General features: G+C 46.6%; 1 protein-coding gene across 2 annotated transcripts in view; it reads left to right on the top strand.

Moving 5' to 3' along the window:
- Positions 1-17,867, top strand: part of COL12A1 (collagen type XII alpha 1 chain) — a 358,581-nt gene that overhangs the window by 198,456 nt on the left and 142,258 nt on the right. For both annotated transcript variants that reach the window (XM_086926511.1, XM_086926512.1), the window contains one exon: positions 9,292-9,421. In XM_086926511.1, coding sequence (XP_086782637.1) covers positions 9,292-9,421 — 130 coding nt within the window. The remainder of the gene's footprint in view (positions 1-9,291; positions 9,422-17,867) is intronic.

Here is a 17,867-nt window from a genome sequence, read left to right as displayed (position 1 = left end):
ACTGCAACAGATACGGGTAGTCGCCACTAGGTGTGGGTACTGCTATATAATCTATGCAGAGTGTGTAATCTGCAGCTCATATGCCTCAAACGGAAAATGCTTCTTACCAGTATGCATTTGTTCTTGACATGCAGAGCTGCAGAGTTACACACGCCCACCCGACTCCCCAGCTGCCTTTATCTGTTCCAGTATTATCTTAATTAGATTAAACTTACATGGACAGCCTTCCTTTTCTTGCAAAGCTCCATCATTTCCCTAATGGCGAAAACTAATCTGAGGATGGAGCCGATGCCCATGCGCAGTGTGGTCCAATCCTGTGACTTCCAAAGACATTTCAGGACAAAAACAAACTGCAAACATCCGGGCCCAACACTAGGTGGCGATTTATGCACAGTGTGTTACTCTGCAGCTCTACATGCCAAGAACAAATGCATACCGGTAAGTAGCATTTTCCTTTCGAGACAAGAAGATACCAATGTCCTACTGAAGACTGTTGAGATGATAGGATCTTTTTAACTTGTGTTCTCTATGCTATATTTCTTCTTAGCTTTTATGCTATCTAGGTCATGACCTTAAAAGTTCTAGACTTCCTCAATAGTCTTCATTCTTTATTTTAGGGCAAATGTTTCTTCAAACTAACCATTGAAAATAATAAAAGGTCCGAAACAGCTTACAAAGTCTAATGTCTGTATGTGCGTATGTGCACAAATGCATGGTGTGACCCGAATATCCATGGGCAGGTATTGCAATGCTGTAAAACCCTGTACTTGGAAAGAATCGCCTCAGTTCTTGGTTGTTGTTAATAGAACCTTAAACAAAGGATTGCTTGCAGAACCTAGGGTATCTTAAAGTTACACAAGCTATCCTGCTTGTTATTCACAAACACTTACCATCCATCCAATCTAGGGATGTCTGGAAGATTAGTGTGGTGCTTCGCTCCCATGCACAAAGAACAATCTAAGTTTAGCTTAGGTGCAGCTTGAAGATAGAAAAGACTGCAATTGATTTTAATGACAAAGGATGACTGATTGAGGAGAAGGACGTGAATTATGTTGATGATTATAACAGACAGAGAGGTAAGAGAGCAAGACTAGAGCATGGCATGGAGTGAAATATGTAAAAAAGGGTAGGAGAATTGTAAGAGGTAGGGCAAAAGTTTATGGACAACTGCTCACTGGACTTGTGAAGACGAGGTTAATTACGATTGAGCTAAAATGTTTTGTGGGTGAAATTATCCCTTATCTTTACTAATCCGTTGTATGACTTACTGTGGATACATAATCTTCATAAAATTGTTGGGGTTAGGGATCAACCTTTTTAACCTGGTCCCTGGATGATCCAACAAGTGCAAACTTTCCTGATAAACCTGTTCCTTCCGCAGCCCTTACAGAGAGGGAAGCACAAGCAATCCAGAATATTTTGGATGTTGACTGTGTTCAAAGTTTAAACGATTTTTCGCTGTCCTACAAATCTTACATAGAACACAAAAAATAGCTCATTCATTACCTGTGAAAGTTTTTTGCAGTTGTTGGAAATGGTCCTTTCTTGGGTGCGTTCCCTCAACTTTTTGCTTTTGCCCCTTCTGGTTTTCGCTGATCTACATGCTTTCCTCAGAACTTTGAGCGCTTTTGACTTCCATTCGGTGCCAAAACGCTGCGTTTGTTATATATATATATGGGTAATCGGTGTATACATGATTAGCTGATTTGAGTTGTCTGTCAGTTCCTTGTCTAGGGGTAAGAAATATACTTAGGGCATGTTACTCAAATGCTCCTCCGTGGGCCTGCAGCACTGTTTGTGCCATCCATGGAGGTAGCTCTTGAAACGTGCAACTGGGTTGCCCTTGCGGGTCTTTGTACGCAGGGTACTGTTCCTTGGTTTAGATATTTAAAAAGCTACTTCTGCATGTCTCTCACTATATCGGAGTATTCCCTGAGGGCAGGGTGCAGTGTCAGGAAGAGGTATGGCATGTGAATGTGTGTGCTACCTCCACTGGCAGTGAATGGCACCAAATGGTGTGTTTGGTACAGTAGGACCAGCTTCACGTTGGATTGGCATGAGGGATTTGTGTAAAGGTTATTGAGTTGTATTTCCTACATACATTATAGTGTTTGATATTGATGAGTTAGTAATGGGAAATCATCTCTGGTGGTGCAAGGGGATTTGCCATTACTAACGTGGAAATACCACTTTTGGGAAGTGGGTATTTTGATGCTTGTTGCTCTGTGTGCCTGCCAGCCTGTCTCTACTTCACATCTGGGGGTTTGGGGGTACTGTTACATCTGTGCATTTCTGATATGCAGCTATAAACTAGGGGCTCAAGGGAAACTGCAGACCACTGGCAAAGATAAGAGGGGGTGGAATTGGCACCTGCATTTCAAAGGAGCAGGGTCTTAGCCCTACTAAAGATACTAATCAATCCTCCCAGGGTAGGATGGCAGACAGGACAGAATTTAGAGAGGACCTGTGCATTTCAAAGGTGGCCTTTTGATCTGATCTGTTCTTCAAAGGCCATTGTGGGTATACTGGGGCTCTGTCCTCAGGAGTTAGAGACGCTTGAGGGTTTGGAACCATACTATGCTGCTTTGATTCTGGAACATCAACAACGGGAACTATTGGGACAGGAGGCACGACAACTGTATTCTCCGCAGCCTTGTGGAGGCCTGGGGCTTGTCATGCTCTTGGAAGTGGACTATTACTTTTGCTGACCTGCAGCTAATTCGACACTATTTCTCACCAAATATTGTTAGAAAGACTGCACATTATTGGTGTCCAAAATATGGCCTTGAATTGGGTACAAGATTTCTTGACGGATAGGACTCAAACTGTAAACCTAGGCCCTTTTAAATCTAAGACTAGACAGGTCACGAAGGGAGTCCCTCAGGGCTCCTGTCTTAGCCCATCTTTATTTAATGTATACGTTGCCCCTTTGTGAGCTCTTCTCAGGAAAATTGGGTTTTCCCCAATTTCCTACGCGGACGATACCCAGTTGATTTTTTCATTTAACAAAAACACCCTTAACAGTCAGAATACGTTCCTAGAAGGCATGAAAGTAATATTATCCTGGATGAAGATCAATTTCCTGCAATTAAACGCAGGAAAAACAGAAATCATGCTTTTCAAGGAGGCTGTTACGGGGTGGTCTCCTAGTTGGTGGCCAGAAGAATTGGGCACCGCTCCCACTTCAAAGACAGTTGTCAAAAACCTTGGGGTTTTAATAAATAATGACCTCAATCTAGCAGACCACATAGCAGACACCAAAAAATCTTGCTTCTATTCTCTGAACCTGCTCCGCAAAATGTTTCACTTTCTCCCAATTGGTACCCGCAAAACACTAATCCATGCCTTGGTTCTTACCCGTTTGGACTATGGTAACGCTCTGCTGATTTCGGCTAGGGACTCTGATCTACAAAGTTTCCAGGTAGTGCAAAACACTGCGGCACGCCTGATAACCAGTGCCCCTAGGCTTACTCCTTCTCTTCCACTATTACATAATTTACATTGGCTTCCAAATCGTAAGAGAATCCAGTTTAAAGTGTGTTGCCTTGTATTTAAAGGCCTCAATCAGTTGGCCCCCACCTACCTGTCAGAAAAACTTATCAAATACACTCCTACTCGAACACTTCGGTCTGAGGGCAAAGGCCTACTGGTAGTGCCGAGAGTTAAACTAGCTAGATTAGAAGGAACATCCTTTTCTTATATAGCCCCTTCTCTATGGAACAACTTACCGTTGGATCTTCGCCTGAATGACAACTATTTGAAATTTGAAATTCAGAAAGAAGCTCAAGACCCATCTCTTTTAACTTCTCTTTCCCTTCATGCTGTATCGCTGAACCTCAGCGCGGAGATGCCCCACGTGGGGCGATTCATGCGCTTTATAAATGCGATAAATAAATAAAATAATTGCCAACTGCTGTGGTCAAGGTCCTTAAAAACTCTCCAAAGGCAAGTTGGCTGGTTTCCTGTCCATGTGATCCGAGGGACAGAAAGGTTGTCTCCATTTCGACAAGATCATAAGGACCACACAGTGTGTGGAGGAAGTGATCATTGTTTGAGACAAGGACCACCCGACGTATGCCGTAATCACACAGTGCAGAGGACTGGAAAGATCAGCAGCCCACTTGGGGTGCCCGAACATGAGGAGTACGAGGAGTGTGGGTAAAGTTTGCTGAGTGAGAGGGCCCCCACTTACAACCAGAAACATGTGCTTGCTCGCACTAGCGAGTGGTGTCCAAGGGGTTTTGGGGGAAGTTTGCTGAGTCTTCTGGACTGGACTGTTTCCAGCCTCCAGATCAGGAGGATGACAGTGCCTGACATCAAGGCATCCCTCCAAACTTGCCGTCTCCCTCTCTCTGGAACCACTCTTTTGTTTAGAATATCATGACTGGACCCTAAGGGTCTCATTGTGCCTTGTGTGCACCCACTGCTGCCTGCCTGCTGCAGCATGCAGCTCCACTGGAGGGATAACATTTCTCTATTTTGAAGCACGCCAGTGTCTAGTGTCTATCTTTTGCCTACGGGGGAAAGATAGTGATCCTTCACTCGTGAAGGTGCTTCTGGGTGCCTGAGAACTTAGTCTGGATGGGCGAGAACACTAAATGGTTTCCTTCCGCTTAAGGTGGTCTTGACAATCTAATCAAAGTGTTGCCAGCGGGCGCAACGTGTATCATTGGCTGGAGTGGTTTGAGCAGCTGAAGGGGGTGGATCAAGAGGCAAATCAAAACCTGTGATTGCTTGACCATTACAAACGAATGGTGTATGAGATATTGAGAATGTTGTGTTTAATGCTAATGTGTGTTTGAGTTTAAAATATTTATAGAGCGCACGTTCACCTGGCGTTTCATGGCGCTATAGAGTACTGAACCCAGGGGGACAGGAAGATCGAGAGGAGGCAAAGAATAAAACAGTTATGATAAAAAGGCTTGTGAGAAAAGAAACGTTTTTAGCGCCTTTCGGAAGTGTGAATATTAAATGGAAGATCTGAGGTGAGCGGGGAGAGAGTTCCAAAAGGCAGGGGCAAGTGTAGAAAATTTCGTGCTTCCCCACTTTTTGCGCTTAAGCGGGGAACTGTCAACAGTTGTTGGGAGGATGAACGCAGTTCCCTGGCAGGGGCGTAGGATTTAATTTCCGAAGAGATGAAGGCAGGGGCTGCGCCGACCCGGGCCTGAACAGTAATGCAGCCCATCTTGAACTGAGCTTGTTCTCTGATAGGGAGCCAGTGTAAGGAGTTGAGAAGGGGAGTGACGTGATGGGATTTGGCCAAGTTGTAAACCAGGCGGGCAGCCTGGTTTTGGACCAGCTGTAATCGTCGCATACTATAAGCGGGCATGCCACAATATAGGGAGTTGCCATAGTCTAGGTGAGATATTACCATCGCCAGGACTATGAGCTTGAGGGCAGAGAGAGAAAAACAACGAGAAACTTTGCGGATGGTGCGGAGTGGGAGGAAAGGATAGGACACCACTAGACTGACTTGGGAGTGCAGAGTGAGTTGGTCATTCAACTTAATCCCAAGAGTTTTTACAGAGGAAGATGGAGAAGGGGGCCAGAAGAGAGCGGTCCAGGAACTGGAGCAACCACCTGTCAAAACCAGCTCAGTTTTGTCTGAGTTTAACTTCAGGTGGTTGTAATTCATCCAGTCCCGGATAAAGGTCATAACAGACTGGAAGTTAATCATGGACTCAGGGGATGGGGACAAGGTAAAAAATAAGCTGAAGGTCATCCGCATAGTTATAGACGGAGACCTCCATTTGTTGAAGGGCAAAAATGAGAGGGGCAATGTACAAATTAAATAAAAGAGGGGAAGGGAGGATCCCTGGGGGACCCCGCATTGTACTTCGCGGAAGTTCGCCGAGAAGTCGCCCAGGCGCACTGTCTGGGTGCGGTCCCTCAAGAAGGAGGACAGCCAGACCAAGGCCGAGCCTCCAATCCCCGCCGCCCTGACACGGGAAAGTAAGATGGAGTAGTCAACCGTGTCAAAGGCGGCGGAGAGGTCGAGGAGAACCAGGGCCTGGGGGTGGTTAGTGTCCATGCCCTCTCGGAGGTTGTCGAGGACCGATAGCACCACGGACTCCGTGGAGTGTGCGGGCGGAAACCAGCCTGACGGGGGGCTAACACCCTGTTCTCCTCCACAAAGGTACTGAGTGCTCTGGTCACATGGCACTCCAATACCTTCCCCAAGAAGGGAAATAATGAGATGGGGCGGTAGTTGACAAGAGCGGAGGGGTCAGCACCAGGTTTTTTAAGGATAGGAACGATGATAGCCGATTTGAGAGGTGGAATAACAATGCCCAATGTGTTAGCTGGAAAGTCGAATACCTCTGGACAGTCTACTTATATGGCTCTTTGTTGTTGCTTTTGATGTAGGAGGGAATTGCTTGGAATGTGAACACCCCGGGGAAGTATGCACATGGGTTTATGTTGCTTACAGGACTGAGGGGATAACTGGGCAAGTGAATATCCATGACTGGTACATATATGTTCATGCTGTTCTACTGCTAATGCAAGAGTTTGGTAATTGCATATAACTGTAAAGTATATTTCCAACTTGTATGTTGTTTTGATTTTAATGTTTGTGTAATACAAACACCAGTGTTTTATACATAATGTGTTTAGTGTAATTGGTCGAGTATGCAGTGTGTTGCGAGGGTGGTATGGTGCCGACACTTTACACTTTGACACTGAGGTTAAGCCTGACTGCTCTGTGCCAAGCTACCCAAAGATGATCACTGGTTATCGGGCAAGTGTATTGTACTCATCCTATCTAGGACAATAGATTCTGTCTGGCTTCGATGTGTCCCAGCCAGCAAGAAATAGCTGGACCTAAAAGCAGTCAAGGGATGCTTCAATACCAGTTAACTGACAAATTAAAATATATAGACCATATAGGAACTTTGCATGCCACAGACAGGGTTTGACTAAATTAGTGGACATTTCTGGGCTTCAAATTGCAAACCTCTGCCTGCAAGCAATAGGTTATCTGAGCTTCCCAATGCTTGAAGGGGTGCAGTCATATTTATCTCTGTCAATGTCTTTTGATTGGAGGGTGTTGTCTGACATAATTCGCCCTGAAGCAGCCGACAGAGATTGGTAAGAATTAATTTATAGTGGAAACACGGGGTTTACTCTTGAATTTACAAATAAGTGCTGATAAGAAAGACATAACAAGAGCCAATGCTTATATTGCTAAGTGCTGGAAGGCTTTCAACTTGTCTTAAAATTAATTAATCCAATCTTTCTCAATCTGTTGGACAGTTGCTTGCTGACGATGGGCGTTTCCTGTAATTACACTACTGTTTCAACATCTCATTCCATTAAACTTATTAAATCATTGTACACTTTTCTTTGAACTCCCAGACACTAGATATTGTAGCCTCAAGCTGCAAAACACAACTCTTGCAAAAATAATTAAGGTAATATAAAATGTAATCCTTATTCAGGGTGGTGCCATGTGAGCTTAATGGTAAAGCTTTGCCTGCATGAGATCTGGCAAGCCATTATATCTTGCTTAAATCTGTCAGAGAGAGCAAATGGGGTCAGATTTAAAAAAGTTATTAGGTTTATTGAAGCACATTATCTTTTCATGAAATCATTGCAGTGTGACATATATCTCCCAACGCTGTTATTCTGACTGGGGTTTCAGTGGTCACTTTTCTTTCATATTTGTCTGAAAGGTTTACGATTTCGATCTCAAATGTTGAGTACCATCAGTAGGGGAATTCAGAGTCTACTTCAGGGACACAAAGAAAAAGAGGGTAATTAGGGGGCCCACGGTAGGCAAGTAAATATTCAAACTGACTAAAAGCACTACAGTGAGCTCATGCTCACCACACCTACAATGCCTCAACAATACCTCCTCTCTGAAGGGCCGCATCTAAACTTTTCCAAGACTTCACTGTTTCTGGGGCCTCTTTTGACCTCAAGCCTCCTCCAGACTCAGACTCAGGCTCAGATAAACTCAGGCAGGAAAGCAAGGCGAGATGTATTTACACACACAAATGCAGGGTATACTACGCACACTTGTGGCCACCTTTGCTCACCTATGGTCTGGCTGTTGCAATAAGTTTACTCACCGAGGGTTGATGCGGCCAAGCTGCCACCACCTCGGGGATTGTGCCATAATATCTCAATGTCTCCTAGGAGTTTTCAAGGCCCTGACTCACTAGCCAGAGTATTTTGGTGTCGGGCCTGAAGTTACTAATATTGCGGCTGGAGCACGAAAGGTAAGCTGCACTGGCTGTTATACAAACCCCATGGCTGCCGGACACCACTGCCCCTCTGACACTAGATGCCTTGCACATTGCATCACCTGCTGGCTCCTCCTTCATCACCTGTTAGCGCTTCAAAGGCACAGGGGATAAACAAACTAGCAAAACCACCCAGAAAATTCATCTCTTTGTCTATTTAGATGATGGTCTATATTCAATATTTTTTTATCTATTTATTTTAGTTTTTGGTATAGCATATAGGCCCTGATCATAGGTTGATAGAGAGCTCGTCAAAAATAGTATAGTGAAGTAAAGTTCATGATGTCGAGTTTAGTAATAAAGGAGGGAGCGAAGGACAGACATTCGGTGTGCACTTAAGAACAGTCAAAATGTACTCAATTAATGGTCACATTTGCAATGGATGCAGCAGATGTAAATTTGTTTAGCTGTTTGAGATTTTGTCTTCAGAGTGCAGACTGTCTGATGGTTAAAAACAAATGAGTGAGTGCCCATAAAAATGAATTCACCGCTTCTTACTGGAGAGGAGTTTTAAAGCACACAGACGAGTCCAACCCATGGACCAAGCACACAGTTCGCCCATCTTCCATTTATGCAACTGCTCTATGGATGAATGAGAAGGTTACTTTAACTGGGATAGTTATGAAGTATCTCACACTTCAAATGCAAAGCAAGCGCTGAATGTGCGTTGGACTCTAATACCAGGTTTATGTTATTGATTCAGAGCAGGAAACGTTTTGTAGTTTTTAAAGTTTTTGTAATGTGTGTACTCCTTATATAGCACATCTTGATAGATATCTGATTCACATAACCGTACAGTGGACGTGTTTACAGACCTTTCATTTTTTTTTTAGAATAAAAAAACTAGACTGTCATGGAAATCTGTGACTTATGCACTCAGTAAAAGTGGACAACAAGCCATAAGTAGCTGGCAGCTAAAACTGCGGCTGGCTTAGTACACTGAATGGGAAAAAAGTTAGGAACCAATCAAAGTATGAGTAATATATATTGCAGCGTTGCATTCCTGACGTATTTAATATACTGTATTGTCTTTCTTTTATTCCAGACTACAGTAGATGGAAAGCAGAACACCGTGGTTCTACGGAAGTTACAGGCTGATACCCCATACACCATTACCGTGTCGTCTATTTATGCTGACGGGGAAGGAGGGCGGATGACAGGCAGAGGAAAGACGAGTAAGGACAGCATTTTAAATTTCAGCGGCTGCGAAATGTCATAAATAACTCTGGCTAGGCTCACTCCCTGCACGCTGCCTGTCTACTGTCTATACTGACATTCCAAGGCCCCAATGATAGAAGGCAGAGCAGAGGCTCACACCTTCCACCTCCAGGGAGAAAATATGGTTCAAATATAAACATGTGGGCTGATTTATACAACCTTCAAGCTCTAAAATGCACATTAAAAAAGTGCTGCGTACATTTTCAGAATACATCTTGGCCTCAGGTATGGAGTGCTTTTTAGGTCTTGCGCCTGTCGTTACACTGCGCAGCAGTGTTTGCGCCACGAGAGTCCTTTTGTCTGGGTCTCAGAAATGGACCCTGGAAATTAACACGCTTGTGCGTGTGTTTTTCCTATGGTCCTTTCTGATTGGGCTTGGTGTGCGTGTTGTTTTGTAACAGAACACGCAATAGGCCATAGGCGGTCGCGCTGCTCCGTCTATAGCCTGTTAGTGTCTGTTACGCGCCAAAGCCCATATGTTTTCAATTATCGTGCCCAGACACGAGCGCGATAATTGAAAACATATGCATCACAGTGGCGTGCGCGCGCACACCACTCGCAGGCTTTTTTTTTTCATTGGATCAATTTCACGGGGAAGCTGTGTTTTGTTCGGAGCCACTTTCAACCGGCTTGTTCATCTTTCTAAAGATTGCTCCAGGGGCTGGTTTTTCTTAGTTCCTTTCATTGCCTCTGTTTTTCTCTATTCCGTTTTTAATGTCCTATTTGTCCCCCTCTTTCCTGCGTCTTTACTCATTTTTGTTTCTCCTCTTTACCCTTGTTCTTTCCTTTGACTTCTCCCTTTTTTCTGATATCCCATCTTCTTTCATTCTTTCTCGTGTCATTGCTTTCTCTCTACCGTCCTGGGAGTCTGCTTCTCTGCACCTTTCCTGCCAGGTTGGTTTCTTCCTCACACTGTGACCAGCTCTTTCTCCACCCGAGGGCTCGGCCGCTGACATGCCAGGGGGGCAGTGTTGGCATCTGTTTCCGTTCCGTGCCTTTCATCTCTGATTCACCTGCATACTTTGCTTTATTTCTATTACTTTTAGTTGTTTTGCCTTATTTTCACTTCTTTCTCCCTCGCGCTCCTTTTTCGCCTTTGTTCTGCTCATTTCTTCATTTCCTCCCCCCTTGTACGTGTCACATTTGCCCCTGCCCCCTCAGTCTCTCGTTCTCTGAAGTACAGGGTGTCTGGAGGACGGAGGGGGGAAAGGCAGTGGGGGGCTGCCAGGTCTCGAGCTCGCCGACGCGGCCCAGGTGGATGGGGCCAAGTTCACGGTCACCGCCAGCCTGGCCACATGCTCTGGAGAGCGGCATTTCTTGGCAGCCTCTGATGGGGGTTGGGTAAGTCTTCGCCCCCATCCTCCACCCCACCAAGAAGACTGACTCTCTGAAACCGCGAGGGGGAGGGGCTTGGATGTGTAGGGGGTTGGATATCAGAGATGGGCACAACAGTAGTGTGCGAGGGGGGAAGGGTGCATGAAGGGTTGGAGTAAGGGGGAGAGTTCTTCCCCCTACGCCTTGCTCCCTAAAGGAGACTGCCTTACCCATGAGTACCTTGTGGGGACTTGTGGAGCGGGGATGACCCAGAAGTTCAGACCCATTACAAGTGGGTAGGAATAAGGGATTCAGCCCCCCCACCCGCCCTAAAAAATGTGACTTAATATGGCCTTGGCAGAGGTCAGCAGCGTGGTCTATTGGAATGCACTCATTTCATTAAGATTGGGGGTAGTGGAGCACATGGGGTGTCTAGGAGACCACCTCTCTCGTCTCCCAGGCTGTCTCGTGTAACAGCATCCTTATCCAATGCCCATCCCGGGAGCTGTTTCTGTTCAAACATTAACGCCAACCCCGCGCCTCTGGTGACATCTGTGTGTGTTCCCCTGCCTGTCTCTCGTGCATTGAGTGTCCAACGAGTCTCTTGTGAAATCACTGCCTCCACCTGACGGTCTAATCTTGACCCTGGTGGCCGCAACTTCCCTCTCTTCTCTGCCCAATCCTGGCCTGTCGCTGGTGAAGTCAGTGTCCATCTTGTGAGATCACTAACAGCCTCCCAACTGTCTAACCATGACTCTGGTGTCCACAGCCTCTCTCTCTCCTCACATCACTATCTGCTACCTGGCTCTCTCCTCGCATCACTATCCGCTCCCTCCCTCTCTCCTCACACCACTATCCACTCCCTGCTTGTCTCCTCACACCACTATCCGTTCCCTGCCTGCCTCTTGTGAGATCACTGCCCGCCATCTGACTGTCCCGTGACTGGGGTGTCTGCAGCCTGTCTCTCTCTCTTCACATCACTACCCGCTCCCTGCCTGTCTCCACACACCGCTACCCTGTGTGAGAAAGTGCCATCTTTCTTGTATTGGTATGCCCCTACTTTTTGCTGAACTGCTGATGTGCTTTGACTGAGTGTGCCCTGGGATCCTGCCAACTAGATACCCAGGGCCTGTGTCCCTTCCCTAAAACTGTGTTGAACCTAAAACCCAATTGGCATCTCTGCCCACCTGTCAGCCCCTAGTAAATGGTACCCTAGGTACCCAGGGCATGGTGACCAGAGAAGACCCCTAAGGGCTGCAGCACTTATGGTGCCACCCTTAGGGGCCCTGCACCCTGGCACCCACACACTGCCTTTGCAGGCTGAGTGTCTAAGTACAGAACTAAACAAAGAGTCGACATGGCACACATCACTGTGTGCCATGCCCACAAGACCCGCTGCCCTGGCATACCTCAGTCACCACTGTAGCTGGGTGCCCTATGCCAGTGGTGTGGGCACAGGTGCATGAGCCCTGTGCCCCTACACCGCAGGGCCATTCCTGAGCACTGTAAGTACAGTGCTGCCATTAAGAGTATATGGTGCTGGGAGGTCGACATTACGAACACCACAGCACCATGATGACCCCACTGAAGACTGAGAAGTTTGGTATCAAACTTCTCAGCACATTAAACCCCCACTAATGCCAGTGTGAAATGTAATTTAAAATGCACCACAGGGAATCTTAGAGATGCCCCCTGAAACCTAACCTACAATCCACGTCTGGACTGAGAGGCTGCCTAGGCTGCCCCACAGGAGACATGTTGCTGGACCCCTGGGTGGAGAGCCCCCCACTCTCCTGGGCCTGCAACAATGCACATCCTGGGCGAGGTGCTAGGTCTCCTCCCCTATGCTGGGCAGGGGGAAGCTTCAAAGGCCTGCCACCTCTGTGAGCTTCTCCAGACCATATGCTGGGCCCAGCAACTGGACCCCACTGGTTATGATCCCCACTCTGGCGGGAAGACTGGCGGGAAACCCTACGTCAGGAAGGGGGGTGTTCCAGCCTGTGCCAACCCCACCCCTCCGGTGGGAGAGGCGAGGTGAAGCACGACCCCAGGCTCCGGCCATCTTGAAGATGGGGAGCCCTGCCCAATCATAGCTAGGCTCCTGCACCCCTCCCACCGGAGAGGAGCAGATCTTTGGGGTACCTATCTCTTCTCCAAGATCCCAACTTACCTCTCAAAGTGGTGGTCGCACCTGAAGAATCACCGTCCCCGAGCCTGCAGCCTTTGTTCACTTGTTACCTTTCCCTTTGAATAACATTGAGCGCCCGATGGCTCAAAAGCACCCTGCACCCAGCCGCCCGAGTGCCTCTGCCCCTGCACCCTGTGCACTATCCTACTTCCCCTTTTGCCCTGAGCAAGTGACCAGGAGCCCAGCTCCCACAGCCGCGTGGCCTGCTAGCCAGTAGCCAACCAACCGAAGACCCCCTGCCTCTCATTGGATAACATTGGGCCTAACTACCTCTGCACCCGGCTGCCCCATGCCGCTGAGGGTGAACCAACTATACTTACCTGACCCTGGGGGACCCCATAGTCTATGCCCAGAATCTGAACTTCACCAGTCGAGTACTCACCTGGAAACCGGTAACTCACTTACCTGCCGTTGGATAACATTGACTGGTTTGACTCGAAAAATCTTCTAAGTGTAAAGTTTTGAAACTCTAAAATATTCCTATAAAATCAACCCAATACTGAATTCCGAAGTACTCACCTGTGAACAGGAGAGAAGCCCGTACTGTACCTTGTAGCCCAGTATTGAACCGCAAAAGTAATCCTAACCGGGTTTACTAGTAACCTGAATTTTCTCCATAGGAATCCATTGTCTGCTTTTCAATGAAATTTCTTCTGTCTACTTTTGAACACTTGAAATATTTCTTAAAAATCGTACCACCTACTGAAACGTAATTACTTACCTGTCTTAAGTAGAGGTTCCAGTGCTGGACCTAGGAGCCCAGTACTGGATTACAAAAGTAAGGAGAACATACTTTACCGGTAACCTGAATTTTCTCCCATTGGATAACATTGCCAAATATTCACTGAAAAGTTTCGAAGTGTGAACTTTTAAAATACCTTTTTATTTCTTAAAAATCCTTGCAATAACCAAAACGTTTTTACTAAACTGTTCTCAGCATAGACCCCTGGACTGAATCTAGGATCCAGTCCTGGAATTACAAAAGTAATATACAAAGTAATCAACTGTAATTGTGTAGAAAAACCCATTGAGCTCAATGCTAAATTGTGCTTAGAACTGTGTTGCCTACTGCAACCCCTGTACTTATTGTGTTTACAAAGTCAGTCACTTTCTGCAAAGTAATTATCTGAGATCACTCATTATTGAGAGAAGTATATTTTTATACCTGTTGGTTCTAAAAATAAAACTATTATATCTTGGGATAAAAAAACAATTGGCCTGGAGTTCAGTCCTTGAGTGTGTGAAACCTTTTGCTGACTGAGTGTGTACATCAAATGCTTTACACTGTCCTCTGGTACTGCATTACTGCTCGACCAACCTACCACTTTTGAGAGTAATGTCAGCCCTGACTTTAACCTCTGTTATACATCTGGGGTTGGTGGTCGCTATATACACTGTACCTTACTTTGGTTCAGTATATATAGAGCCACGTTCTCACACCCGCTCCCAGCCTCTCTCCTCACACCACTACCCGTTGCCTGCCTGTCTCTTGTGAGATAACTGCCCGCCATCTGACTGTCCCGTGACTCGGGTGTCCGCAGCCTGTCTCTCTCTCTCTTCACATCACTACCCACTCCCTGCCTGTCTCAACACACCACTTCCCGCTCCCAGCCTTTCTCCTCACACCACTATCCGTTCCCTGCCTGTCTCATGTGAGATCACTACCCGCCATCTGACTGTCCCATGACTAAAGGGTCTGCATCCTGTCCCTCTCTCTTCACAACACTATTCACTCTCTGCCTGTCTCTGGTGAAGTCATTGTCCATCTTCTCTCTTTTGAGATCACTGCCATGCACCTGTCTGTCTAACGTTGGCTCAGGTGTCCACATACTGTCTCTCTTTCTTCACATTACTATTCTCTCCCTGCTTGTCTCTCATAAAAACAGTGTCCATCTTTTCTTTTGTGAGATCACTCCCACCCCCTGACTGTCTAATCGGATTCGTGACTCAAGGTGGCCGCAGGCTACCTCTCTCCCCACATCACTATCCGTTCCCTGCCTCTCTCCTCACACCACTATCCGCTCCCTGCCTGTCTCTTGTGAGATCACTGCCCGCCACTGGCATGTCTAACCATGACTCGGGTGTCTGCACCCTGTCTCTCTCCTCACATCACTACCCGCTCTCTGCCTGTCTCTTGTGAGATCACTGCCCGCCACTGGCATGTCTAACCATGACTCGGGTGTCTGCACCCTGTCTCTCTCCTCACATCACTACCCGCTCTCTGCCCGTGTCTCTCGAGGAGTCAGTGGCATTCGGGTTGGTAAACATTCAGACTTGAGGAAATAAAAATAAACTGCCAAAGCAGATGGTTCCTGAATTTCTCCTTCTTAGTTCTAGCCAGACTGTTGTGAGGGGGGTGGGGAGGATGCCAACATCTGCTGCGGTGAAACAATATGGGACCAAGAATCCACCTGTCCTCTAGTTGGGTCCACCTGGTAATGGTGCCTGCCTGTGGGTCCACTGGCACATGGAATCAAGCATTAGATATGTACTGGTTCCTGCCAGACCTCTGCATCCTTACAGGCTTCATGAGTTCAATGGACTCATGAGCAGCATGGATGAATGAATAAATGAATGGTCTTTTAGAGGGCACGAAAACCCAGGATAGGGTCTTCTGGCTTCCCAACAAAGTCCACTGTGCCAGGGTCAGGATCTGCCTGAATGGTGCCCTGAAAACCTTCTAACCTGGCACAGACAGGATTGAAGCTTTCTCCTTCTAGGGTTCCTCTCTACATGGGCACTTGTACCACACAGGCCAGTGCTTAATTTGTACGATAGTAAATACTGGTTAAATTTTTAAAGTAACAATAAGACATTTTTTAAAGCGCCTGGTTACCCTAAGGCCAGTGTGTCCCCGCGCTATGATACGGGTAGCAAAAGTTAAGAGTAACAAGTCCCTCTATCTCTGTCCTAACAGAGGGGCACCACCCCCCTCTACCCTGAAGGAAAAATAAATGTTTTCAGTTGTTTACGAAACACCAATTCCGAGGTCTCCAGCCGCAGACTAGGTGGGAGTCTGTTCCAATGTTGGGCTGCCTGAACACGGAAAGATCGCCCACCTATCCGGGCTCTTCTGATCTTGGGAGCCTTAACCAGCCCCATACCACTGGATCTCAGTTGACGCGAGGGAGTGTAAGGGTTCAACAGATTGAGAAGATAAATAGGCCCTTTCCCTTAAATGATGCGATGACTGATCAACAGGGTTTTGAACAGCACCCGTTCCTTAATCGGAAGCCAGTGCAATGTTTCTAGAGCTTTCTTGGATGATGCTCTTTTGGGCAGCATCAAGACCAGACGGGCCGCTGCGTTCTGTATACGCTGTAGCTGAGTAATGCACCTGCTATTAGCTCCCAAATACAGGGCATTCCTATAGCCCAGCCTAGATGTAATGAGAGCATGGACAAGGGTTTTCCTAGCTGTAGTGGGCAGCAGGTCAAGTGTCTTCCTCATGCTCCTCAAGATACCAAAACACCGGCCTGCCACTCGCCTTGAATGGTACTCAAAGGAGATTTTACTATGTAGCCAGATTCCCAAGTTTCTGACTTGTTCGCTGGGAGTGGGTTGTGGTCCCAGCACCTGCGGCCACCACGCCTACGTCTACACCGAAGGTGCTTTCCCCACAATCAGCACCTCTGTCTTACTGCCGTTTAATTTCAAACAGTTATCAGCCATCCAGGCAGCTACTTCCTGCAAACAAGCAGAAAAGTTACTGGCTGCTGTCTCATCTGATTGTGCAAGAGACACGACAAGTTGAGTGTCGTCAGCGTAGGACACAACTTGCACCCCAAATTTCTCAGTAATCTCTGCTACTGGCACCACATAAAGATTAAAGAGAACAGGGCTCTAACTGGACCCTTGTGGCACCCCCTGTTTCAGCCTGATGTCTTCGGACCGGTATGGCCCCTGAGCTACTTGAAAACTGCAATTATATAGGAATGACTCCAGCCACTTCAGAGCTTTACCTGCCAGGCCACCGTTTTTTAGACACTGCAGCAAGGTGTGATGTGCTACAGTGTCAAAAGCAGCACTTAAATCTAATAGAATAAGTGCTGCTGTCTGACCTTCATCCACGAACTTCCGTATAATTTCAGTCAACAGAAGCAGGGCAGATTCAGTAGAATAGGACGCCCGAAAATCCGATTGGGTGGGGTGAAGCAGTTTGTAAGTCTCAATATGGTCTGTCAGTTGTATATTGACGACTTGCTCCGCGATTTTAGCGAAGTAGGGGAGAAGAGAAATAGGACGCAGGTTATCAAGTTGCTCTATGCTGATATTAGTTTTTTTTTTGAGAGGGAGAACCATAGCCTCTTTCCAAGCTTTCGGAACCGTGCCTGAACCAAAGGAAAGTTCTAGCAGATGGTGAATGTGGGGTTCCAAGATCTCCACGCTTTTTCTTAATATTTTTGCAGGCGCGGGATCATTAGGGGAGCCCAATTTAATTTTAGCTGCTATTTTGACTAGGAGATCCTGAGGGGGAATGCCAAAGGAAATAAGATTCTCAGTCCCTTTAAATTTTATAGGAGCCTCATCGGTCCCGCGTCCCACTCTGGCCTCCGCCGGAAAGGAGGAGTAGATTTTTTCCACCTTATCCGAAAAAAACTGCGCTACACGATCACAGGATTCCACTGACCCCTTCACAGGAGCGGCAATACTAGATAAGTACACATTTGCAATGGAATAGGTCTCACATTTGCAAGAGTTTAAGCTATTGGCATTGTAAATGACAATGCCTTTTAGTTATCTGTTTTAAAAACAACACATAAATAAAAAGCATTGTCATTTACAATGCCAATAGCTCAAACTCTAATAAATGCCAGACCTATTGCATTGAAAATGCTTGTTTATGCATGAATGCAGATATGCACATAGAGACCTTTCGTTGTCTAAGGAAGATGCTGAGC

The sequence above is a fragment of the Lissotriton vulgaris genome, chromosome 6, assembly GCF_964263255.1.
Source record: "Lissotriton vulgaris chromosome 6, aLisVul1.2, whole genome shotgun sequence".
Taxonomy (NCBI): domain Eukaryota; kingdom Metazoa; phylum Chordata; class Amphibia; order Caudata; family Salamandridae; genus Lissotriton; species Lissotriton vulgaris.
Note: the sequence above shows the minus strand (reverse complement) of the source record. Positions and strands in the feature narration are given on the sequence as shown.